General features: G+C 32.4%; 4 protein-coding genes across 6 annotated transcripts in view; 2 read left to right on the forward strand and 2 right to left on the reverse strand.

The window, feature by feature from the left end:
- Positions 1-475: 475 nt before the first annotated feature.
- Positions 476-6,961, reverse strand: LOC145327309 (uncharacterized). Of its 2 annotated transcripts, none has more exons than XM_080170943.1 (2): positions 6,887-6,961; positions 476-1,808 (listed from the first exon to the last, which is right to left on the reverse strand). In XM_080170943.1, the coding sequence occupies exon 2, from the start codon at positions 1,781-1,783 to the stop codon at positions 887-889; it is 897 nt and encodes a 298-aa protein (XP_080027069.1). In that variant the 5' UTR covers positions 1,784-1,808; positions 6,887-6,961; the 3' UTR covers positions 476-886. The 2 variants fall into 2 exon arrangements, with proteins under 2 accessions (XP_080027069.1, XP_080027068.1); XM_080170942.1 differs by having other exon boundaries at positions 6,882-6,961.
- Positions 6,962-7,041: 80 nt separating this feature from the next.
- LOC145327310 (uncharacterized) lies at positions 7,042-8,785 on the reverse strand. The gene is made up of 2 exons (XM_080170944.1): positions 8,713-8,785; positions 7,042-8,188 (listed from the first exon to the last, which is right to left on the reverse strand). Exon 2 carries the CDS (start codon positions 8,161-8,163, stop codon positions 7,564-7,566), a length of 600 nt encoding a protein of 199 aa, XP_080027070.1. The 5' UTR covers positions 8,164-8,188; positions 8,713-8,785; the 3' UTR covers positions 7,042-7,563.
- Positions 8,786-14,604: 5,819 nt separating this feature from the next.
- LOC145327312 (uncharacterized) overlaps positions 14,605-27,001 on the forward strand; it is a 39,497-nt gene continuing 27,100 nt past the window's right edge. Inside the window, exons 1-2 of one of the 2 annotated variants that reach the window (XM_080170946.1) lie at positions 14,605-14,725; positions 15,175-16,484. In XM_080170946.1, coding sequence (XP_080027072.1) covers positions 15,200-15,907 — 708 coding nt within the window. In that variant the 5' untranslated portion in view covers positions 14,605-14,725; positions 15,175-15,199 and the 3' untranslated portion in view covers positions 15,908-16,484. Of the gene's footprint in view, positions 14,726-15,174; positions 16,485-27,001 lie in introns of those variants that run through there. The other variant, XM_080170950.1, reaches the window with a different exon arrangement.
- Positions 17,710-20,279, forward strand: LOC145327311 (uncharacterized). The gene is made up of 2 exons (XM_080170945.1): positions 17,710-18,065; positions 18,583-20,279. Exon 2 carries the CDS (start codon positions 18,608-18,610, stop codon positions 20,078-20,080), a length of 1,473 nt encoding a protein of 490 aa, XP_080027071.1. The 5' UTR covers positions 17,710-18,065; positions 18,583-18,607; the 3' UTR covers positions 20,081-20,279.

Consider the following 27,001-nt stretch of genomic DNA (forward strand, 5'->3'; position numbering starts at 1 on the left):
ACATCCTACATCTTCAATATTGATATTCTAAAGATTCTGCTACATAATATTTGTAACTACGGGCTACGCCCCTAGAGGCCTCTAGTGGCACTTTAAATGTTTGTTTTTTTGTTGCGTTCAAGTTTCTACGATATGTTGCATAAGAGTCCCTTTAACGATACCTCGCAATGTTACGTTGGAGTCTCTATACTTAAAATAAAAATTTCGATTTATTATTATTTCTCTTGGGAGGCTGGTGGTATCCTCCCCTAAAATAGTTATAAACCTTTCCAGGACCTATGAGAAGCTACCCTGTTAAGGAGAACCCGATCGGTTCAGCGGTTAGCGAGATCCTTAGGCACAAACAAACACACAGACATCCTGTTACTTTAATATAAGGCTATAGAAAACTAACTTACTTTACTTTGCTAAACTCAAATTACTAGCTTTTTCGTTCTTTTTATTAAATTAGAGTCTCAATTCATTTTATATTAAGTCTGAAAATAAATATGAAAGTAATTTTAAAAGTAACACAATTCTAATAATGAGATCTAACTAATTGAATATAAGAAAAGGAGAAATATATTGAATAACAAAAATTAAAGAAGAAAGAATTTCAATTACTTACCTTTAACAAAATTATAACGCCCATAAAATTAAATCTAAATATTCATAAAGCAAACAAAATATGTACGATACTTCATATTTACACAGTTTTATACAAAAAACTTTTTTTCAAAGAATTTAGAATTTTTCTTTAAATTTTTTTTGGAGAAGTAATATTATATACACATTACATCAAATCTTAAATAAAAAAAAATATGCAAATTCGAAATTTTGGTTCATTCATTTATCAAACATTCTTAGGTTTATCTACTTAAACAAATTCTTCACTCTCAATCCCTTCTTACTCCTTTATTGCCTCTTTTATAATTACTTCCACATTCTCAGCCTTCATGTTGATAGAGAGAGGATCTTCATTAAAAGATTCTTCTTCTTTTATCTCTAATTTTACTTCAGCTTCACCACAATCAACAAAACTGGTAGAAGCAGGAGCTAGAACTGTATTCTGAGTAGATCCTAACTTCTTGAGATGTCCAGCTGATTTTTTATGTCTTGTCAGGTCTGAACTTAATTTATAATATTTCTGACATAATTCACAAGAGTATGGCTTCTCTCCAGAAGGAGTGAATGTTTTTTTAATATTTTCTAACTTTTTCAGATGTCCAGCTGATTTGTTATGGTTAGACATGCTAGAACTATTGTAATAAGATTTCTGGCATAATTCACAAGAGTATGGCATCTCACCAGTATGGATCCTCATATGTACAATTAAATGACTTTGCTGTGAGAAAGCCTCTTCACATGTATCACAAGAGTATGGCTTGTTTCCTGTATGGATCCTCTTGTGAACTGTCAATGCACTTGATTGTGAGAAAGACTTTTCACATGTATCACATGAGTATGGCTTCTTACCTGTATGGGTCATCTTATGAACAGTTAATTCACCATTTGTACGAAATTCTTTCTCACATGTATCACATGAATATGGTTTTTCTCCTGTATGAATCCTCTTATGTTCAGCTAATGCATCTTTTCGTGAGAATGCCTTTTCACATGTATTACAAGGGTATGGCTTCTCTCCTGTATGGATCCTCTTGTGGACAGTTAACTTATTACTTGTAAGAAAAGCTTTATCACATGTGTCACATTTGAATGGCTTCTCTCCTGTATGAATTCTCTTATGTACTGTTAAATTGCTTTTTGTAGAGAATTCCTTGCAGCAGATATGACACTTGTTCATGATAGATTATTAATTGTTTGTGCACCTGGAATAAATAACATATAATGTAATACCTGTGTAGAGTTGAAAATAATAATTCCAGATATTCCAGATTTGCTTTATAAAAGTACTCTATGAGAACTCATCTCCTAACAACCATATCTTATTTTGTATAGCTACTCTATTTGTACGGTGTGTCCGTCACAATGTAGGTAAAAGTATTCCAGATGTACTCTATGAAAACTCTCCTCTTGCGCCTAATTCATACCCAACTGTCTATTCTATCCACTAACATGTACATGACTATAGTCAGTGGCGTGCCCCCCCCCCCCCCTAGCGACCAAAACGCTAGAAAAAAATCTACAAGGTAATACATAACAGGCTGATTTTAGTGAATATAAGACTAATTCACAAGAAAAATATGCCTTAGTTAACTTTTAAAGCAGCTGGTGGTCAAACGATGGATCACAAAGACTTACTCCAGACATTATAAGAACTGGCATTGTAGTCAAATAAAAAAATCTGGTATATTTCAGGTTCTTGTGTGCATTTGAAGCGAGCTCACATGAAAAATTAACAAAGAAGATCAATATTATGGCTATTTTTACATATTGTTCACTTATAATACACTTCAGATTCTTGAATATTTAGAATTTCTGGTATGCCATGTCAAGCCTGTTCTATTTTTGTGCTTAGAAAGTCTGAGCGACCAGCTGTTTGGACCCTAACTAATCTTAAAGTTCACAAAGCAAATATTTTCTTGTGGGTTAGTCTACATTCAATAAAATGAACCTCTTATGTAATACATCGTAGATTTTTTCCTGTTTACTTTGTGGATTTTTCATCATTACCCCATAAAATGGTCAGTAGTAGGCTGCCAAATACTTTTTATGTTACTAAGATAGCTCAAATATTAAGGGAGGAATAAGCGTTTCAAAAAAACCTGTTTACGAGGGACACCCTGTATTTATTTCAACAGATGCTCTTTAAATCTATTTGTCTGTATTCTTATTAATGATTTTTTGTGCTTTGCTACTTAAAGATGTTGTCATCCTTGTTGTCATACAATAAAGAAATATTTAAAATCAGTTTTACATATTAGGTTAATTTTTGATTAATCATTTCCAAAATGAGTGTTTTTATCCCCCCCCCCCCAAAATTTTTTTTTTAATGGGGTTATTCATCCTTCTTGCTGAGATTTTATAACATCCCCTTCAACCCATAAAAAATGTTTTGTGGTGGGGGGGGGGGGGGAGGTTAAATTATCTTCTATACTTTTTTTTTCAAAGATGCTTTCTAGCTCCCTTCCCTTCGGTCATTGCAGGGTGGGGAAAAGGGATGGGGGAGAAAAGATGGGGGGGGGGAAGAGATTGGGGATATAAATGGGAAATAGGGATGGGGTAAGGGATTGGGAAGAAGGGATAAGGACTAGAAGGCCCATAATTAAATAATCCCACCCCTTAAAACGCCCTTATTTAAAATTAGTATATATAATCAAAATCATCATCATCAGACACATCTCTCTTTTTGACTGTGAAGGCCAGAGAATACGGACACCTTGCTCCTCCATGAATTCCTGCTGTCTTTGGCAAGTTTCTCAGCTTCTCCCCATGTTAATTCCAAATTAAAGAGGTCCTTTTCAGTGCTCCGCCTCCAGGTCATTTTTGGTTGTCCCCGATTACGTTTACCAGTGGTGGGGTTCCATTTTAAGCACTTTTTTGGAAACCTATTTTGTTCCATTCTGAGCACATGTCCTAGCCACCTTAGTCTTTTATATTTCACTTCTGCTTCAATACTATTGCACATGGTCTTAGCATACAGCTCAAGGTTTGATATTTTGTTTGGCCAGAATATTTTGCAAATTCTTCTTAGGCAGCTATTGTGAAATGCATTAAGTTGATTTGTTTCAGTTTTCACAGTTCTCCAGCATTCCGCTCCATAGAGAAGAACTGATTTCACATTACTGTTGTAAAGTCTGATTTTTGTTTTCAGAGCAAGTTTCTTTGAATTCCAAACGTTGTGTAGACTGTTGAAAGCAACCCTAGCCTTATCAATCCTGGTTTTAATATCAGCTTTTGAGCCATTTTCACTGCTGATAACACTCCCCAGATAGGTGAATTTGTTGCTTTGTTTCAATTGTTCACCATTTATTGTTATAGTTTGATCAGGGTTTGTAGGTATATTCATAATTTCAGTCTTCTTGACATTAACAAAGAGCCCGACTTGTCCTGCATATTTGACTAGTCTATCTGTCTTAGCTTGTAGATGTTTAATTGTTTCTGAAATCAGTGCCAGGTCATCAGCAAAGTCCAGATCTTCTAGGTGTCCTAGTATGCCCAGCTGGAGACCACGTTTTTTGTCCTCTGTGGTTTTCTTCATCACCCAGTCAATGACCAATATAAATAGAATAGGTGATAAAATGCATCCCTGTCTAACTCCAGTGCTTATTTTAAAGAAATCAGATGTCTTATTGTTTCCAACTGAAACACAGGCTTGGAAGTTGTCATAAAATTTAGTTATCATAATTATCATCTTTTCTGGTATACCATAACTTCTTAGTATTTTCCAGAGTGTTTGTCTGTGTATGGAGTCAAAGGCCTTAGAGAAATCAACAAAATTTACGTGAAGTGGCTTGTTAAATTCAACACATTGTTCAATAACTGTCCTAAGGGTGAAAATTTGGTCAACACAGCCCCTTCCAGCACGGAATCCAGCTTGTTCTTCTCTCAGTTTATTGTCAATTTTCTCATCAATACTGTTTAAAATAACTTTACATAGGACCTTGCTTGGGATAGAAAGCAGCATAATTCCTCTCCAATTATCACAATTGTTCAAATCTCCCTTCTTAGGTAGTTTTATGATTATACCTTTAGACCAGTCCGTTGGTATCTTTTCTTGCCTCCAAATTTTATCAAAAAGATCAGTTAGAGTCCTAGCAGAAAGATCTATGTCTGCCTTAAGCATTTCGGCAGTTATCAAGTCAGGTCCTGGTGCTTTGTCATTCTTTAGGCTATGTATAGCAGCTTTAACTTCTTGAATAGTTGGTGGTCTTATATCTATGTCTATTTCATGTCCTGGTTCTGGTTCAGCAGTAATTTCTGGTTCAGGTCTGTTCAACACTTCTTCAAAATGTGATTTCCACCTTTCAGCAATTTCTTTTTCTGTAGTGAGTAATTTACCATCTTTAGCCTTGATAGTTTCACCACTCTTTTTGCTATATTTGCCACTTAATTGCTTGGTTATGTTGTATACTGTTTTCATGTTACCAAAGTCAGCTGCTCTCTGGGCCTTTTCAGCCAGATTGTCAATGTAATCTTTCTTGTCTTTCCTTGTGCACTTTTTGACTTCTTTGTCTTTAGCAGTATATTCAGCTTTTAAATTGCTCATGTCAGCCAAATGTTGAGCATTATGGATTTTGTTTTTGAGCTTCTTTCTCTCTTCTATTTTGATCCATGTTTCTTCAGAGATCCAGTCCTTTTTCTCTGGTTTCTTGTGTCCTAGGATTTCCTTAGCAGTAGATTAAAAGTTTTCTTTAATTGAAGTCCATGTGATCTCAGTCTCGTCATTTAGGTCCTCTAAGACTTGAAATCTATTTCTGAGTTTTAAGACAAATTCATTCTTTATCACAGGGTCCTTTAATCTTGAAGAATCATATTGTCTACCAATCTCACTCTTTTTATCATGGCCAGTACGCTTCAGCTTTAATTTAATCTTACTGACAACTAGTTCATGGTCACTAAATATGTCGGCTCCTCTATAGCTCCTACAGTCTTGCATTGAATTGACCCATTTTCTATTGATCATAATGTGGTCAATCATGTTTCTTGTTTGTCTATCAGGTGTTGTCCAGGTATATTTGTGAATGTTTTTGTCTTGGAATAATGTACCTCCTACAACCATATCATTATTTAAACAGAATTCAAGTAAAAGTTCTCCATTTTCATTTCTTGTACCTATGCCAAAGTGTCCCATTGCATTCTCCACTCCAGTCCTGTCAGTTCCTACTTTAGCATTCATATCTCCAAGAACTAGGCACATGTCATGTTTGGGTACTGAGTTTCTGATTGATTGCAGTTGATCATAAAACTCTTGTTTTACTTCTCCATCTTTGTCATTTGTTGGGGCATAGCATTGGATAATGGTCAACTTGCAGTGCCTTGATTGGAATCTAGCCTTAATTATTCTGTCTGATATAGGTTTCCAGTCTATTAGTGAATTGACATGTCGTTTTTGAATAATTATAGCAACACCATACATATGTTGGCTTTCATGACCAGAATAAAGTATTAGGTGGCCATCTTTGGTTGTAGTTTGTCCTTGTCCTGTCCATCTACATTCTGCAATCCCAAGTATTCCAATATTGTAACTTGTAATTTCTTTAACTACTTGGGCTGTTTTAGTTGACTCATACATTGTTCTAACATTCCAGGTTCATATCTTACAGCTTTGCTTAGAACTTATTGGTCCTGTCATCAAGTTGATAGCTTCCTTTCGGATTTCACCATCATCTTTCATATTCTCAGTAAACTGAGCATCAGTTCCAACGGTTCTTGTTTCATGCACACCTCTGGCTGTGTGAAAGCCATTAGTGTTTGAGGTTCTGTGGGTGTTTTCTTGAACTTTTTGGTTTTATAGGTAGGATAGTTAGTCCTACGCAAACCTTCCATATCCCTGGAAGGATGGGTGACTGGTAAGGGGAGGGACGTCAATATCCCCCAGTACTTCAAGAAGTACCTCCTGCCCTAATAATAATCAAAATGCCCCCCCCCCCCTAAAGCAAAGAGCCCCCCCGGGGCACTTTGATTTAGGGGGGGGGGGGCAAAATTCTACAAAATCTTCAAAATGCCCCCCCCCCCCTAGACAAAGTGCTTCGCACGCCACTGACTATAGTATTATTACCCGATCTACTTTTGATATGTTATTTAATGTCCATCTTCAGCTTTTATTTCGATTACAATCTATAGAAACAAACATCCCAAACCCCAACTGTTTTCTTTAAATAATGATTTTATTACAGAAAACTAGTTCACTTTTATGTCAGACAGACATCCTACATCATTAATAATAAGATTGCAAAGATTCTGCTACATAATATTTGTAATATAGAAATCTAACTTACTTTACTTTGCTAAAATAAAATAATGCGTTTGTTCTTTCTTTTTATAATCGTAGAGTCTCAATTCATTTTATATTCAGTCTGAAAATAAATATAATAATAATTTTACACAATTCTAATAATGAGATCTAATTGATTGAATATAAGAAAATAAATTGGGGAACAAAAGTTGAAATACAATTAATTTTTACAATTAAAATTCCTAAAACTTAGATTTGGATAAATTTGGTATGTAATTGTACAAGGTATCCTGGCAGGATTGGAGCAATATAGATTTATGTTTAAACAATAAAGGAAACAAAGTATATATGATACTACTTATTTAAACATTTTTATTTTAAGGGGTTATCTAAGTACCAATAACATTTTTTTCAGTATCATGATTTTGTGCATTTAACGAGTTCCCCCTTATAGTAGAATATAAGATATATACTTGTTAACTATGAAGATATTTGAAATAAAATAAAGTACCAGGCAAAATTGAGTTACTTTCCTAAATCTCTAATTTGTGTAGGTAAAAATCACGATTTCAGTCTTGATTTTTTCAAATTATGTGGTTCATTAAATTCAAGTTCAAATGCATTTTGTGCATCTACCCTTTTACACATTTATCAAATCTTAAATACAAAAATAAATTTTTAACAAAGCACTTGCTAAAAGACATTTACAACAAATGTTTATCTACTTATACAAATTCTTCCTCTTTTATAATTACTTCCACATTCTCAGCCTCTATATTTATAAAGATAGAATCATCATCAAGGAATTCTTCTACTTCCATCTCTAGTTTGATGTTAGCTTCATCAAAATCAACAGAACTGGTAGATGTAGAAGGTGGAACTAAATTCTTAGTAGATTCTAACTTAGTGAGATGTCCAGCAGTTTTAATGTGTTTTGTCAAGTTTGATCTATCATTAAAAGATTTCTTGCATAATTCACAGAAGTATGGCTTCTCTCCTGTATGAATCCTCTTATGTTCAGCTAATCCACTTTGTTTTGAGAAAGCCTTATTACATGTATCACAAGAGTATGGCTTTTCTCCTGTATGGATCCTCTTATGACCAGTTAAATGTCCATTTGTACGGAAAGCTTTTTCACATATATCACAAGAATATGGTTTCTCTCCTGTGTGGATCCTCATGTGCAATGCTAAATTACCCTTTGTAGAGAATTCCTTGTAGCAGATATGACACCTATATGGCCTTTCTCCTGTATGAATTCTCATATGTATCGTTAGATGGCTCTTTCTAGAGAATTCCTTGGAGCAGATATCACACTTGATCATGATGGGTTATTATTTGTTCTTGCACCTGAGATAAACATTTATTTAATGCAATTCTTGAGTAGAAGTAAATCAAATAATCTTTATTATTTTATCTATGATTGCGTAAGTGGGGGAAGATCAACCAATCAAATTCTTACTTTGCCAAGCAAGCATTAGAATCACTCCCCCCTACTGTAAAAAAAAGAAAATACGAGATATTGAGTTTTTTTTCTTGTATCCTGCTAACATGTACCCAATATAACCTAACCTAACCTAAAATAAAACACAAACACACAAAAGACTACCTCGCAATATAGAGGGGGGGGGGGGGGACTTCTGAACTTGATTAGGCATCTTGAGAGAAACCATTTTCATTTTGAATGAAAGAAAAAATAAACGGAAATTTTCCCATTATAAGATTGTACTACACTCAAACAAAAAAAACATAAAGACTTACATAAAGATTCCTCAAAAAGATAACTGAATGTGAATAATTTCAATGGTAAGCAAAAACATTTTATATGGACAGAAAGACAATTACTTACTTTAATTTGCTAAGATAAAACTTACTAAAGATTTCAGTTTCCTTTTATGTTTTTATTGAATTCAGATCTTGAGTCTTATTTCATTTTATATTCAGTCTAAAAATAAATATAATATTAATTTTACATATAACACAATTTTAATTATGAGAACTAATTAAATTTGAGAAAATGATAAATATATTGGATAACAAAAATTAAAGAAGGTATACAACACATTTTGACATTCAAGAAGAGGACAGAAAGAAATACATAAACAGAAACAGTGTCTGCATGATGATTTAGTTGAAATATAAATAATTTTTACATTTTTATATCAATACATATTCATTAAACTTAGGTTAGAGTAAATTGGGTATGTAATTGTATGGATGGTTATTTATTAACATTTTTTTCCAAAGAATTAAGATTTTTTCTTTTCAATTGTTTTGGAGAAGTAATATTATTTACACGTATTTCAAATCTGAAATACAAACGTAAATATATAACAAAGCACTTGCTAAAAGACGTTTCATTTATTTATCAAACATTTTTATTTCATCTACTTAAACAAATTATTCACTCTCAATCCCTTCTTCCTCTTTTATTTCCTCTTTTATAATTACTTCCACACTCTCAACCTCTATATTTATAAATACAGGATCTTCATCAAGATTTTCTTCTACTTTCTTCTCTTGTTTGATATTAGCTTCACCACAATTAACAAAACTGGTAGATGTAGAAAGTGAAACTGTATTTTTAGTAGATTCTAACTTGTTGAGATGTCCAGCAGATTTATTGTGTCTTGTCAAGTTTGATCTATCATTAAAAGATTTCTTGCATAATTCACAAGAGTATAGCATCTCTTCTGTATGGATCTTCTTATGACGAGTTAATGCTCTCTGTTCTACAAAAGCTTTCTCACATGTATCACATGAATATTGTTTTTCTCCTGTATGGATCCTCTTATGGACAGTTAATTGAATTGGTTATGAGAAAGATTTTTCACATGTATCACAAAAGTATGGCCTTTCTCCTGTATGAATCCTTTTGTGTTCAACTAATGTATCTTGTCTTGAGAAAGCCTTTTCACATATATCACAAGCATATGGCCTCTCTCCTGTATGAATTCTCATGTGTCTTCTCAAATCACTCTTTTGAGAGAATTCCTTGAAGCAGATATGACACTTGTTCATGATGAATTCTTAATTGTTTTTGCACCTGGAATAAATAGATTTTTAATAAATACCAATGAAGAATTGAAAACTATAATTTTGAACCTTTATTATTTTACAAATTTTTTTTATTGTTTGTCTTCATATTTACAAAAACTCTATATTTAAGGTTGTGTTCATAGGTCTGTCACTGTGTCAAAGCTCTCCTCCTTACATCTATATCTTATTTATATAGCTTGAACTAGCCAAAAGGATAAATCTTAATGAAAACTACAGTAAACTAAAGTCTTAGGGTTACCTAGGTAGCTAATAATAATATTAAAATTGAGTCTTGAGAGGTGTCTATACATATATAAGTATCTAACTAATATTTCTTTTGATTATGTTGATGACAATGTTTAGGAGGATAACCCACTGCTTTATTCATTTTGTGTTCAATTCTCGTCACAGACAATAAACATGAATGACATTTTTATTTATACGGGGGGGGGGGGGTTAATGCAACCATCTCGTAATCAATGATTAAATGGCACTTAGAATTCGAATTTCGATCTGAAATTGTGCATGAATAATCCTTGGTAGGTCTATTTTCCCTAAATCGAACAAAAAGTTGAATAAGTAACGGCTGGCGGCTCAGCCGTATAGCCGTTTTTTGCCTATTTTCAGGGCAAATTCATCATTAATTACGTTGGAATTAACTTTTTAAAACATATTTTTGGTTTAATTCATGTTAAATGATAGCAATAACCATTTTTTAAATTTCTAGTACCAACAGCTACCGGCTAGAACCGTTTGATAAGGTTTTTGAGCGACAAAAAGTATTATGTGGAGACTAATTTACTCTTAATATAGCCGATAAATGGCAAAACGGCTGAACCGCCAGCCGTTAGCCGTTACTTTTCCGTCTTTTTGTTCGATTTAGAGAAAATAGACCTACCAAGGATTACTCATGCACAATTTCAGATCGAAATTCGAATTCTAAGTGCCATTTAATCACTGTTTACGAGATGATTGCATTAAAACCCCCCCCTTTGTTAATAATAGTTTCATACAAGCTTCTTTATGGCGTTGCTACAAAAGACCAACTCTACAAAAGACCAACGCCTACAAAAGACCAACTCTACAAAAGACCAACACTACAAAAGACCAACATCTACAAAAGACCAACGCCTACAAAAGACCAACAAACATATAATAAATGTTATATAAACATCAAATAAAGGTCATGGCCGCAGCGCTCGGCCCCCTAGCCTATAACCTAACATAAAAATTGTAAAAACAATAATAAAATTTGTAAAAATCTACCAACCACTTTTTGTAAAACCACCTAAACAGTTGAGGATATTTTTCTTAAATAAATGTCCTGGGGCTAACATAGGTTAGGTTAGGTTATAGGCTAGGGGGCCGAGAGCCCGCGGCTAGGCAGGTCAGGTACACCATTTGCAGCTATAGACCTTCCAGCTCTACGATTTTTTGTAGGCGTTGGTCTTTTGTAGCAACGCCTTCTTTATGATGCATCTAGGTTTTAAAATGGAGGTTTGAAGGAAGTTAGATCTCTACAAATTAATAATATAAAATAAGGATTTTCCTGTTAGCGTTTTATTCAAAATGGAACACCTGCCATACTCAATAAGTCCAGGGTGATGTAACATTTTAGTAGCTTCCAAAAAAAATTTTATGTCAGTCTGAATTTGGCATGCATCATCTGTGCCTGAGGCCTGCCCAAATTACTGTGTATCTTAATCCTAACATAGGAGAATCGGGGCTATATAAACCTAAAGAAAATCCCATAAAACCACACCATCACCTGTAAGTCTGTTCTACACCCCTATGACTCAGATCCTCCAATAAAAATTGGACATTTAACTGATTCCAATAGAGATAATTGCATGAAGTGCTTATAATGAGTTGTGGAACTTGAAGTAGTGTATAGAAAAATAAAATTTTACCACACAGTAATGGAGATCCACTTAAAAAAGACTAATTTGTGGTTGCTAAGATTGCCATTTCAGAAAAAAAAATTGCAAGCATAAATCACAGACTACACCGTATCTAACAGGGAAAAAAATAATGAAAAAATAATATTGGGCCAATAAAAGTTTTGTCAAGCTGTTTTCAGGAAACTGTTACATATTTAAAAGATGCATATATCACTTGGTGTTTTAAAAATAACATGGAAAAATTTTAATTAACTTATTTATATGTTTTTAAAACACATAAGAAATAGAAAGAAATATTGGGTTTTCTAATCTATATCCAAATGTAATTATTGCAACTGTCCCTTTTGATAATAGGAACATATTTAAATCTCTTTACTTATTTACTTACCTAGGTATTGTGTATGCAAGGGTCATGATTCAGCAAATAAAATCCATATGAAATTAATAAAAATTTGTTTTGCCTGTAACTAAAGGGAAGTGGGTAAGAAGGAGGGGGGGAGGAAGAAAGAAAAGGGTTGTGGTGAAATTTTTACTAAGAATTATTTGTCAGAATCACTGTCCCTGATAGTATTTAATAATTAGCAGCAATTTTTTACATTATCACTAGTTCAATGCCTTAAAAAAATAAAATCTTTTTTCAAATATTTGGTTTCAATTATGCATACAATTTTCATCCTCTTAATAATATCTGTAAACTATTGTGAATGTCTACATTGCTTAATTTAGTTTGATCAATAATACTATAATAAATATTTACAAAAATGATTAAATATTAATCATGAAAAATAAAAGTTTGTAATGTTAAAAAATAATCTAAAATTAGATATTCATTATTGTTATATGTGTCTAACCATAGATTATGATTAATTAGTTATAAAAATTAGACATTTTCTATATATAACTGTTTTGTTATTTTAATTGTTTTGAAAAATGCTCTGTTTATTTACTTCGTACAAATGCCGCACTCTATATTTATTACTAAATGTCTTCTTTTAAAATCGTTTGGTCAAAATATACTAAGACATATTATCCCCAGAAATATAATTTATTTTTTAATTAAATATTTCCATATTTTCTGTAGAGAAATCAATTTATTTACCTGTATATAATTTAAATACAATTTTAAAATCAAACTATAAATGATGTTTGGATTTATTATTTTTCTATTAAAAAAATGCAAAGGGAAATTTTAACACTATTTTTTTTGTATCATCGAAGACGACATTTAAAAGTCCTTATAAAGTGCGGCATTTAAGCATTGTTTATAAACAACTATTTTGAATTAAATGTTTACATACAAGTATACCCAAGTAAGTAGTATGTTGTTACAATAGCATAGTATGGTAGACATATCTTTTTAGGATGTAACTAAATACAAATGTTTTAGATGTAGTATTTCATATAGTTCTTAACTAAGGAAAAATACTTCTTTTCAACAATTGCATAATATTAGACCCAGAGGGTCATCAATCAAAATAAGTTTCTAATTTTACAAAACTTGGAAATTTATAGAGGAATAGCATATTAAGTTAAGCAAACACAAATAATATTTACCAATGATTATCAACAATGGTTCAGGTTTACAATCATGTGAAATTATTTGCAATCATGTTAGACATTCTGATATTTTTTTATAATCAGGACTTTTATACTTCTGTTAACAAAAGAAAAATCTGATTTTTATAAAACAAAGCATATAATTTGGTTTTTGTTTGTTTGTGTGAATATAATTTGGTCACAATTGTTATGGCAAAGCAACTTGTTAAGTTGGGTGCACATGTTTTTGCCAATGGGTGGGGGCTTGGGGAGAGGTGGTGTAAAACAGGATGTTTTGCATGCTAATAAATGTTTTTATAAAAAAGTTTAACCACTTTCTATACATTTGCAGTAGTTTAATTAGTTAGTGCCTATGCCCTTTTTTGTATATATATGCATTGCATACAGCAAATATCATATATATATTATCTGTAGCTGTGTAGTCTGAATTAGTACATTATACCTTTTCTTTTAAACTTAATGTTAGGAAAGTGTGCCCTTAACCTATCAATATTTAGGGGGGAGTTGTAAAGCAGAGTTTAGGGTAGTGTGGTTGCAGGGGTATGATGACAACATTCTCTGGTTTCCTCCTCTAACCAATTAAAGATATCCAGGTCATTTGGTCATTTAGCCTCAAATATTTTACTGAATAGTGACTTTTTAAGAATAGGTACCTAGGTAATATTTTTTTTTGTTAAAATACATGGAGTACAGCTAATCAATTTATGTCTTCTTAATCCTATAATAAACAGTAGTAAGGCTTTTTTGTCTGAATCTAAATATCTTGAAAATTAATGTTCAAAATGATTGTACTTTTCAGTGAAACTGTATAATTCTCTTAGGGTGGTTTAAGGTTATTTTTCTAATGGTATGAAAAGTTGCAATTTACATTCACAACCACATTTTTATGTTTATTTTTCCCATCCAGTCTCTAAAAGAAGTTTCTATAGTTGCAAATATTTAAATATTGATATGTTTGAAACATAAGTGTTAAGTGAAATTATTATGAAAACAAAAGTTTTTCTCAGATGATTGAAATTGTATAATTTGGGAATAAAGACAAAAAAAAAATTGGTTTGGAAACGGCGGTTTTTGGCGGGTGCGGCTTTTGATGATTGTAGCCATTAAATTATTATAAAAAAGCAGATCCATACAGGTGTGTAGCTATTCAAATAATATTTATGTGTGATATCTCCTGAAAATAGGTAGCTAATCTTTAATCCAAAGTAGAACACTGTTGGTCCACCTGTCAGTCTAAAGCTTAAGATCCTTCTAATCTATGCCGAAATAACTCATTTAATTTATTTTCAGACTAAATATAAACTGAAATAAGACTCAAGATTATAAAACTAAAGTCAGTAGAAACATAAAGATAAATAAAAGACAAGTAAATTGAGTTTAGCAAATCAAAGTAAGTTTTTTTTTTATATATAAAAACAAGTTTGAAAATATCAGTAAAAGCAATGCAATTTAATATCAGATTGTTGGACATGCAAAAATTTCTTGAATAGATGAAATAGTTTTAAGAATAAACTTACATTTTTAGTACTTAATAATAGGGATGCTTGCTTACAACAATCTACCTCGTTGTCCTAGGAATTATATTTAAAAAATCATATGAATAGTTAAAAATCAACATATTTAAATTTTTTTTTGTAGAGTTGCTATGCTAGTTAAGATATTAATATAAGGAGAAAGTTTTCATAAAATACTATTTCCTACGTGTTGAAAGGCCTTGGGACATGATCTTAAATAAATCCTAAATTCATAAAAATGAAATGCTTTAAAACTAATGATAAATAATTGGAATTATTATCTTTAAATCTCTACTGGTATTACAATAAATATTATTTATTCCAGGTGTAAGAACAATTAATAATCCATCATGAACAAGTGTCTTACCTGCTCCAAGGAATTCTCTTACAAGAGCCACCTAACAAGACATATTAGAATTCATACAGGAGAGAAGCCATTCAAATGTGATCTTTGTGAAAAGACATTTTCAGAAAGTGGCTCTTTGACCAAACACAAGAAGATTCATACAGGAGAGAAGCCATTTTCGTGTGATACATGTGAAAAAGCTTTCCGTACAAAGTATGAGTTTAATCATCATTTTACACAGCATACAGGAGAGAAGCAACAAAGTGAATTAACTGTACTACACATGTGTCATATCTGCTGCAAGGAATTCTCTATGAAGAGTAGTTTAACAAATCACATGAGAATTCATACAGGAGATAAGCCATACTCTTGTGATATATGTGAAAAAGCTTTCCTATATCAAAGGGAATTAACTGACCATAAGAGGATCCATTCAGGAGAGACGCCATACTCCTGTGATACATGTGACAGGGCTTTCTCTCAACTAGGTCATTTAACTATGCATAAGAGGATCCATAAATCAAGTTGGAATAATGTCGCACCTTATGCTTCTACCAGTTTTGTTGCTTGTGGTGAACCTAATATAATAATAGGAGAAGAAACTTTTGATGAGGATCCTATATCTATAAAGATTGAGGCTGAGAGTGTTGAAGTAATTATAAAAGAGGAAATGAATGAGGAAGAAGGAATTGAGAGTGTAGAATTTGTTTAAGTATTTAAAAGTAAAAATGATTGTTCTTAAATTGCGAATTTGTTGTAAACGTTTTTTTTAATTCTTTATTTTATACAAGAAAAATCGGTATAAACCTTCCGAGGTTCTATAAGAAGGAGAATCATATCGGTTTAACGTTGAGTAAGATCCTTCGGTACACACAGACAGACACACACATCCTATCACTTTTATATAAGGATTGATGTTTGTATTTAAGATTTGATAGTAAATGTATATAATATTTTTTTCCAAAAATAACCTTAAAGAAAAAAAACATAATTCTTTGAAAAAAAGGTATTTGCAAACATTGATAATATTTTAACTAAATTGTGTGGATACTGTTTCTGTTTATAAAGGAAGTAGTAGCTTTTGCAGATTTCCATAAAGGTGTGAGTTTTAAGACTTTAAAATAGGATGAGAATTCTATGAGTTGCAGTTGCTTTAATGGGGGTATTACGTGGATTGTGAGAAAACGGCGACTAAACCGCCGCTCCCGCCGAGAACAGCTAAATTTTATGTATACACAGCAAATAAAAGGTCAACTTTATTAGAAAATAATAAGTTTGTCTTGAATGATACAAAGGGGGGGGGGGGGTAATGTGGTGACTCAAGCCACGACATACCAGCAATTTTATTTTGGGTGCTACTCCAATAGTTTTAGAGATAATTGAGTAAAATCTTTTGGTCTGGGTCAATAATTAGTTTTGGTATCTTTCAAAAAAAACGGCGACGGGACAGCTGCTTTCGCCGTTCACCGCCATTTTCCGCCGCCGTCAAAACAAAAATTTTGTTGCATTTCTTGCCGAATTAGGCAATTTAGAATCATTAGAGACAATGTATTTTTTTTCAAATTCTCGTTTATCAAATCAATGTATATCTTAAATTCAATGCCTCTCCTAAGCTTTTAAAGATATTGAAACAAAATCTTTTTAGGTAGGTCAGTAAAAAATATTTGAATAAAAAATGGCGGCTGTACTGCAGCTCCTGCCGTTCACCGCTGTCTCCTGCCGCCTCCAAAAAATTTTTTTATTGCATTTCTCGCCGAATTAGGTAATTTGGAATCATTTGAGAACATGTTATTTTTTTTAAAAATTTTTCCCCTCACAAGCAACCCTGTGGGGGGACTTAATCATTTTTTTCAAATTTTCGTTTATCTTGGTATATCTTATATTCAGTGCTTATTCTGTGATTTTAAAGATATTGAAAGAAAATCGTTTTAGGTAGGTCAGTAGAAAATATTTGAATAAAAAATGGCGGCGGTACCGCCGTCCACCACCGTTTTCCGCCGCCGCAGGATGGCTTGTAAGGGGAAAAATCTTTGAAAAAAATAACATGGTCTCAAATGATTCCAAATTGCCTAATACGGCGAGTAATGCAATAAAAAAAAATTATTTGGCGGCGGCGGAAAACGGCGGTGGACGGCGGGAGTGGTGATACCGCCGCCATTTTTTATTCAAATATTTTTTACTGACCTACATAAAAAGATTTTGTTTCAATATCTTTAAAAGATTAGGAGAGGCATTGAATTTAAGATATACCTTGATAAACAAGAATTTGAAAAAAATTACATGGTCTCAAATGATTTTAAATTGCCTAATTCGGCGAGAAATGCAATAAAATTTTTGTTTTGACGGTGGCGGAAAATGGCAGTGAACTTGGGGTAATTATTGACCCAGCTCAAAAGATTTTACCCAATTATCTCTAAAACTAAGGGAATAGCACCCAAAATAAAATTTCTGGTATGTCGTGGCAAGAGTCATCGTAATCCCCCCCCCCCTCTTTTATGTAATTAAGAGGGAAAAAGCAAAAAATTGGTGGGATATACTGGTTCTCCAAGACAGCGGCGATTTTGTCCCTGTTGCTTCACAGTTCTATATTGTAGCAACTGCTATACCATTTTTTTTAGTTTTACTCCAATGAAATACTATGAAAGATTCCACTCCTTTATTCTGTCCTTTTGTGCAAATTCTTTGCTATTTCTCATTTTCTTATATTCAATTACTCGGATCTCATTATTAGAATTGTGTAACTTGTAAAATCATTAGTATAATTATTTTCAGACTGAATATAAAATGAATTGAAACTATAATTTAATAAAAAGAAAGAAAAACACAAAGAAGGAAAAAACGAGAAATTTGAGTTTAGCAAAGTAAATTAGGTAAGTTAGTTTTCTACATTACAAATATCATGTAGTAGAATCTTTATATTATTAATATTAAAAGTGTAGGATGTCATAAAAGTGAATTAGTCTTCTGTGATCAAAATATTATTTAAACAGTTGAGGTTTAGATTGTTTTTTTTTTCTATAGATTGTATTATAAATAAAATCTGAAGATGGACATTAAATAAAACATCAAATAAAGATCAGTTAATACTATAGTCATGTACATGTGAGTGGATAGAAGAGAAAGTGGGATAAAAGGAGAGTTTTCATATAGAATACTTTTACCTACATATTGACAGATGTATGACACACCTAAAATTCAGAGTAGCAAGACTAAATAAGATGTATGGAGTTAGTTTTCATAGATAGACATACGGACACACATGAATTATATATAGAGTAACTGTTATTACAAAACCAGTATTTCAAATGATATTAAAATTTTTAAGGCTTAAAATTATCATTAATTATAATTCTACACAGGTATTACATTAGATTTAATTTATTCCAGGTGCAAGAACAATTAAGAATCCATCATGAACAAGTGTCATATCTGCTGTAAGGAATTCTCTATAAAGAGAGACTTAACAGTGCATATGAGAATTCATACAGGAGAGAAGTCATTTAAATGTGATTCCTGTGAAAAATCATTCTCACAACAAGGTACATTAACTGCCCATAAGAGGATTCATACAGGGGAGAAGCCATACTCTTGTAATACATGTGAAAAAGCTTTTTCACAACAAAATGCATTAACTCTTCATAAGAAGATTCATACAGGCGAGAAGCCATACTCTTGTGATACATGTGGAAAGGCTTTCATACGACAAAGTGTATTAACTCTTCATAAGAAGATTCATACAGGCGAGAAGCCATACTCTTGTGATACATGTGGAAAGGCTTTTATACGACAAAGTGCATTATATATACATAAGCGGATTCATACAGGAGAGAAGCCTTTCTCTTGTGATACATGTGAAAAATCTTTTCTTACAAATAGTGCGTTAACTGTACATAAAAGAACCCATACAAGAGAGAAGCCATACTCTTGTGATACATGTGGAAAGGCTTTCTTACAACAAATTAATTTAACTTACCATCAGAGGATCCATACAGGAGAAAAGCCATATTCTTGTGATACATGTAATAAGTCATTCTCACAAGAAGCTCATTTGACTGTCCATAGAAGGATCCATACAGGAGGAGAGAAGTATTACTCATGTAATGCATGTGATAAATCTTTCTTTACAAATAGTGAGTTGACAAGACATAACAGGATTCATACAGGAGAGAAGCCATACTCTTGTGATACATGTGGAAAGGCTTTCTCACAACAAACTTATTTGACTCACCATCAGAGGATCCATACAGGAGAGAAACCATACGCTTGTGATATTTGTGAAAAGACTTTCTTGCAGCAATGTAATTTAAAGGACCATAAGAGGATCCATACAGGAGAGAAACCATACTCATGTGATACATGTGAAAAAGCTTTTCCACAATCAGGTCAATTAACTCTACATAAGAGGAATCACACTGGTGAGAAACCCTACTCTTGTGAAATATGCAAGAAATCTTTTAAATCAAATTCAGATTTGTCACAACATAAAAAATCAGCTCGACATCTCAAGAAGTTAGAATCTAATAAGAATACAGATTCACCTTCTGCTTCTACCAGTTTTGTTGATTGTGGCGAAGCTAATGTAAAACTGGAAATAAAAGAAGAAGAAACTCTCGATGAGGATCCTCTCTCTATCAATATTGAGGCTGAGAATGTTGAGGAAACTATGAAACAGGAAACAGAAGAAAATAATAAAGATTATCTTTCTTGTGAACAGAATTTTCATCCAGAACAAAAGTTAAACAGAAAAATAAAAGCAGATAGGAATGAAGAAGAAATTCTTGATGAAGATCCTCTCTCTATCAACATGAAGGCTGAGAATGTTGAAGTAATTATAAAAGAGGAAATAAAAGAGGAAGAAGGAATTGAGTGTGAAGAATTTGTTTAGGGTAGATAAAAATAAATGAATAAAGAAAATTGTGAATTTGTTGTAAATGTCTTTTATTAAGTGCTTTATTCTATACTAGCGGCTACGCCCCTAGAGGCCTCTAGGGGCACTTTAAATGTTTTTGTTTTTTAAAGTCTCTACGATATTTTTTTACTTACTCTTTACTCTTTATTTGACGTTGAAGTCTCCCATAATTTTTTTTTTAAAATCGATTTTTTGTCATTTCTCTTGGGAGGGTGGTGGTACCCTCCCCTAACATAGTTATAAATCTTCCTGGGACCTATGAGAAGCTACCCTGTTAAGGAGAACCCGATCAGTTCAGCGGTTAGCGAGATCCTTTGGTACAAACAAACACACAGACACACAGACATCCTGTTACTTTAGTATAAGGATTTAATTTTGTATTTAAGATTTGATTTAATGTGTAAATAATATTACTTATCCAGAAACAATTTTAAAGAAAAAATAACAATTCTTTGAATAAAAATGTTATTTGTAAAAATATGGGGTATAGTCCCTTTCGTGGTAACGCCCCTTACTTTCACAGTAGCTTTTCTCCTATTTCTAGCCCCTGTGGGGGCTCTAACCCTGCGGGACCAATTGACTAATTCTATGGGGCAATCACCTAACCCAATATAACCAATCTAACCTAAAAAAACCTATCAAAAGCCATTTTGAAAATACAAAGAATAGCCCCACGAAAGGGACTATACCAAAAATGTGTAAATAGGTAGTATCATTGTTAGCTTTATTGTTTAAACATAAATCTGCGTTGCCATAACCCTGAGGGGGTACCTTGTATATAACCAATTTACCATAACCTAAGTTTTAGAAATACTAATCGATATAATATTGTAAAAATGAAATATATTGCAACTAATTCATGTATATACTGTATCTGTTTAAATATTTTTCTATCCTTCTTTTTAATGCAAAAAATTATTATTAAGCAATATATTTCTCATTTTCATAATTTTGATTATTTTCAGACCGAATTTAAAATGAAAAAAGACTCCAGATTATGAAACTGAATTGAATAGAAACAGATAAGAAGACGTAGGTAAGTTTTAATTGAGCAAATTAAAGTAAGTAAATGTCTGTCTGTCCATATAAAAAGATTACGCTTACCACAAATGTTATTCAGTTCTCTTTTGAAGGAATCGTGATTTATATCTAGGTAAGTTTTTTTTATGTAGGTGTGTAGTTTTAACAAACCTATAATGGGAAAAGGTCACTGGTTTCCCTCAAAGTGTTTGGTCAAACTCAGAACTCCCTCCTTCAATGAAGGGGGTAGTCTTTCGTATGTTTGTGTTTTTTTACATTAGGTCAGAATAGGTTAGGTTATATAAGGTAAGAGTAGCATCACACAACAGGGCTAGTACAACACAGGTATATAGTTCAGATAAGGTTAGGTTATATAGGGTAAGAGTAGCACCACACCACAGGGCTAGTACAACACAGGTATATAGTTCAGATAAGGTTAGGTTATATAAGGTAAGAGTAGCACCACACAACAGGGCTAGTACAACACAGGTATATAGTTCAGATAAGGTTAGGTTATATAAGGTAAGAGTAGCACCACACAACAGGGTTAGTACAACACAGGTATATAGTTCATATAAGGTTAGGTTATATAGGGTAAGAGTAGCACCACACCACAGGGCTAGTACAACACAGGTATATAGTTCAGATAAGGTTAGGTTATATAAGGTAAGAGTAGCACCACACAACAGGGTTAGTACAACACAGGTATATAGTTCAGATAAGGTTAGGTTATATAGGGTAAGAGTAGCACCACACAACAGGGCTATTACAACACAGGTATATAGTTCAGATAGGGTTAGGTTATATAAGGTAAGAGTAGCACCACACAACAGGGTTAGTACAACACAGGTATATAGTTCAGATAAGGTTAGGTTATATAGGGTAAGAGTAGCACCACACCAAAGGGCTATTACAACACAGGTATATAGTTCAGATAAGGTTAGGTTATATAGGGTAAGAGTAGCACCACAGGGCTAGTACAACACAGGTATATAGTTCATATAAGGTTAGGTTATATAGGGTAAGAGTAGCACCACAGGGCTAGTACAACACAGGTATATAGTTCAGATAAGGTTAGGTTATATAAGGTAAGAGTAGCACCACACCACAGGGCTGGTACAACACAGGTATATAGTTCATATAAGGTTAGGTTATATAAGGTAAGAGTAGCACCACACCACAGGGCTAGTACAACACAGGTATATAGTTCAGATAAGGTTAGGTTATATAAGGTAAGAGTAGCACCACAGGGCTAGTACAACACAGGTATATAGTTCAGTAGTTAGGTATAAAGAAAAACAAATACTCACAAACCACTGTTTTCAACTTATTTTCTAAAGATAGGAAGGGTTTGCTTATGCTCTCCAGATTAAGGAAGAATTATATTGTTGGTTGACCCCCCCCCCCCCCTCCATCTCACTTTTAAGCACAGTAAAGCAAAGATAAAGTAATAAAGTCAAAAAATTATTATTTTCTTTCTACTCAGGAATGATGTCAAATATTATTAATTTCAGGTGTAAAAACAAGAACCCATCATGAACAAGTGTCATATCTGCTGCAAGGAATTCTCTACTAAGAGTAATTTAACAGTACACATAAGAATTCATACAGGTGAGAAGCCATACTCATGTAACACATGTGAAAAATATTTCTATACAAGTAGTGATCTAAAAAGACATAAGAGGATCCACACAGGTGAGAAACCATTCAAATGTAATACATGTGTTAAAGCTTTCACACAACAAAATCATTTAACTGACCATATGAGGATCCATAAAGGAGAGAAGTCATACTCATGTGATACATGTGAAAAAACTTTCCGTACAAATACTGATTTATCACAACTAAGCCAATTAATTAACCATAAGAGGATTCACACAGGAGAGAAACCATACTCTTGTGAAACATGTGAAAAGGCTTTTACACGACAAAGTCATTTAAATGACCATAAGGGGATCCATACAGAAGAAAAACCATTCAAATGTGATACATGTAAAAAAAACATTTACCGTCAGGAGTTCCTTAAAAACACACAAAAGAAAATATAAATGTGAGAAGCCATTCTCTTGTGATACATGTGAAAAGGGTTTCTCACAAAAAAGTCATTTAATTGTACATAAGAGGATCCATACTGGTGAGATGCCATACTCTTGTGAATTATGCCAGAAATCTTATTACAAAAGTTCTGGTATGTCAAACCATAAGAAATCAGCTGGACATCTGAAAAAGTTAGAAAAGAATACAGTCACACCTTCTACTTCTGCTTCTACCAGTTTTGTTGATTGTGGTGAAGCTGATATTAAACTAGAAATAAAAGAAGAAGAAACTCCTGATGAGGATCCTCTCTTAATAAAGCCGGAGGCTGAGAGTGTGAAAGTAATAATAAAAGAGGAAATAAAGGAGGAAGAACGAATTCAGAGTAAAGAATTTGTTTAAGTAGATAAACATAAAAATGATTGTTCCTAAATTGCGAATTTGTTATAAACGACATTTAGCAAGTGCTATATTATATATTTATGTTTGTATTTAAGCTTTGATGTAATTTGTAAATGATATTACTTCTCTAAGATCAAGTTGAAAGAAAAAATCATAATTCTTTGAAAAAATGGTATTCGTAAAAATGTGTAAATATGCGCTATCTTATTGTTTACTAAATTTACCCTAACCAAATTTTCTGTCCTCTTGAATACAAAAATGTGTATATCTTCTTTAATTCAATTAGATCTACTTATTAAATAATAATTTTGTCTATTTTCAGACAAAAAATAAAATGAAATAAGATTTGAAACTGAAGTCAACATAAAGAGAAACAAACCACGCATAGTCCCAGTTCAGAAAATTAAAGTAAGTTAGTTTTTAACAAGTACAAGAATAAATTTGTCCTTAACATTGAATAAAACAGTACAGCATATATGGAATACTTTTACTTACACTTAAGGTAGGAGGGAGAAAAGTCGACCTCTTCACATTTTAAATTTGAGTATTAAAAGAGTAAAAAATTTTTTTTGGGGGGATGGAGTGGGGTGAAGACACCCTCCCAAAAATAGTTTAAAACCTTCCCAGTACCTATAAGAAGCTTCACTGTAAAAGAGAACAATATCGGTTCAGTGGTTAGCGAGATCCTTCGAGACAGACAAAAACGCTAACTACTTTATATAATAGGATACTGACAGACCCTACATATTGAGGAGATATACTAAATAAGATATATTTGTAAGGAGATAGTTTTCATAGAGTACATCTGAAATACTTTTACATACATAGTGACGGATACACCCTACCTATTGATACTTTACCTTTATAGTGACAGACATACGGATACATCTTAATTATAGAGAAATGAATATAATAAAATGAGGCTTTAGATTATTATAGTCAATTCTACACAAGTATTTCATTAAATATAAGTTATTCCAGGTGCAAGAGCAATTCAATCATCATGAACAAGTGTCATATCTGCTCCAAGGAATTCTCTGTAAAGAGTAATTTAACAGTGCATATGAGAATTCATACAGGAGAGAAGCCATTTAAATGTGATACATGTGAAAAGACTTTCTCACGACCAGATGCATTAGCTGAACATAAAAGAATTGAAACAGGAGAAAAACCATATTCATGTGATATATGTGAGAAAAAATTCTCTAAAAAGAGTACTTTAACAGTGCATATGAGAATTCATACAGGAGAGAGGCCATATAAGTGCAGTACATGTGAAAAGACATTCGCACAAATGGCTGCTTTCACAAAACACATGAGAATTCATACGGGAGAGAAGCCATACTCTTGTGATACATGTGGAAAAGCTTTCTCAACCCAAAGTTATTTAACTGTCCATAAGATGACGCATACGGGAGAGAAGCCATACTCTTGTGATACATGTGATAAGGCTTTCAAACATCAAAGCAACCTAAATCTACATAAGAGGTGCCACACAGGTGAGAAACCATACTCATGTTTATTATGCAAAAAATCTTACCACACAAATGGAGAGTTAATTGTCCATAAGAGGACTCATACAGGGGAGAAGCCATACTCATGTGATTTATGCAAGAAATCTTATTACGTAAACTCAGAGCTGACACAACATAAAAAATCAGCTGGACATCTTCTTAATTTAGAATTGAAAAATACAGTTCCACCTTCTACTTCTACCAGTTTTGTTGATTGTGTTGAAACTGATGTAAAACTCGAGATAAAAGAAGAAGAAACTCTTGATGAGGATCCTCTGTGTATCAACATAGAGGCTGAGAGTGTGGAAGTAATTATAAAAGAGGAAATAAAGGAGGAAAAAGGAATTGAGAGTGAAGAATTTGTTTAAGTAGATAGAAATAAAAATGTTTTATAAAAAATGAACCTAAATTACGAATTTTTTGTAAATATCTTTTAGCAAGAGCTTTATTATGTTTGTATTTAAGATTTGATGTAATGTGTAAATATTATTGCTTCTCCAAATCAATTTTAAACAATGCTTTGAAATGTTATTTATAATTATATACATTTAAATACTTAGGTAGTTTTGTATATATTTTGTTGGCTTGATGAATATTTAAAATTGATCACTAAAATAGTTGTCATGTTGTTCTTGTGAAAATAATACAGGCATCTAAGTTGCAGATATCAGAAAAATATGAATATTAATATTTTAAAAACTCATAATATTTAAATTATTCAAAAACTGAAACCTGTGTAGTTCTAACCTTACAGTGTACAGCTATACAGTACATTGTTTCTATTTGTTAAAGCAACTCATATGACAAAAGAAAAAGATTCTGTTTAGAGTAAAATGCTTATGTATCGATCAAAAACTATATTTTTTGATTTTTTACTGATCCACTTCATTATGCAAATCCAAAGAAAATCAATAGAAAAAGGTTTATTTTGCAATTTTCTCCTCCTTTAAAGATTGATCCTGATAAAATAACATTTTTAAAGGAATTTATGCATTAATTATTATAAAAAACAGTATAAGGTAGAAATTAATGATTTTTATAAATAAGAATTATTTGAAAAAAAGAAATTCGATCCTTATCACTTTAGAGGACAGATGCTAAACCCCAGTTTTATGGATGAAGCTCAATACATGTTAAAGATATAAATTACCCTCAAAAGTATACAAAAATGTTTTTTGATGTGTTAAAAAAATCCATTTTAAAATCTTGATTTTGAGGATGATGGCCTTTAAGGTGCTCCTACTGGTGGTGATGGTGAGCCAAATGTTATCAGAGTGCATGCCCATGATGACAACTTATACAACTGAACTATGGTCCAATTTTTGTAGTCATAGCAGCCTCAAGCCAATCAGTATTAAAATAGAAAAAAATTGCAATTTAAATTACTCTTATTCATAAGGTAAATATTGTAGTTTTTAGATGATGGTTATATTTTGTGTCGGGAGGCTCCACTGGATGCTGATATGATTACAAAAAATGGTACATAGGTTAATAGACAATGAAGTTGTTGTAATGGGCATGTACTTAGATAACATTTTGCTCACCATCACCATCACCAGGAGCATCTGAAAGCATCATCCTTAAAATCAAGATTTTAAAGTTTATTTTTTTAATACATTAAAAAACATTTTTGCATGCTTTTGAGGGTAATTTTTATCTTTAACATGCATTTAGCTACATCCTTTAGAATGTAGGTCCGAAGTTGTCCTCTATAGTGATAAAGGTTGAGTTTCTTTTTTTCTAATCTAGTTGAGGAAAGGCAGTCAGTTGAGGAAAGACAGTCATAGAGAGAACATGTCTCTCTGTGCAATCATTAAAATAATTAAAAGTACTCAGATCAACTCACAAACACAAAAGGTAAAATTAGTAAAATAAACATAAAACAAAAATATTATGATATACAAACTGAAATACTTTTTTCATATCT

The sequence above is a fragment of the Acartia tonsa genome, chromosome 8, assembly GCF_053477335.1.
Source record: "Acartia tonsa isolate MP-2025a chromosome 8, ASM5347733v1, whole genome shotgun sequence".
Taxonomy (NCBI): domain Eukaryota; kingdom Metazoa; phylum Arthropoda; class Copepoda; order Calanoida; family Acartiidae; genus Acartia; species Acartia tonsa.

Excerpts from the sequence above, each read along its gene's own strand:
- LOC145327309 (XM_080170943.1), bottom strand. The coding sequence starts at position 1,783 with ATGAACAAGTGTCATATCTGCTGCAAGGAATTCTCTACAAAAAGCAAT.
- LOC145327310 (XM_080170944.1), bottom strand. The coding sequence starts at position 8,163 with ATGATCAAGTGTGATATCTGCTCCAAGGAATTCTCTAGAAAGAGCCAT.
- LOC145327311 (XM_080170945.1), top strand. The coding sequence starts at position 18,608 with ATGAACAAGTGTCATATCTGCTGTAAGGAATTCTCTATAAAGAGAGAC.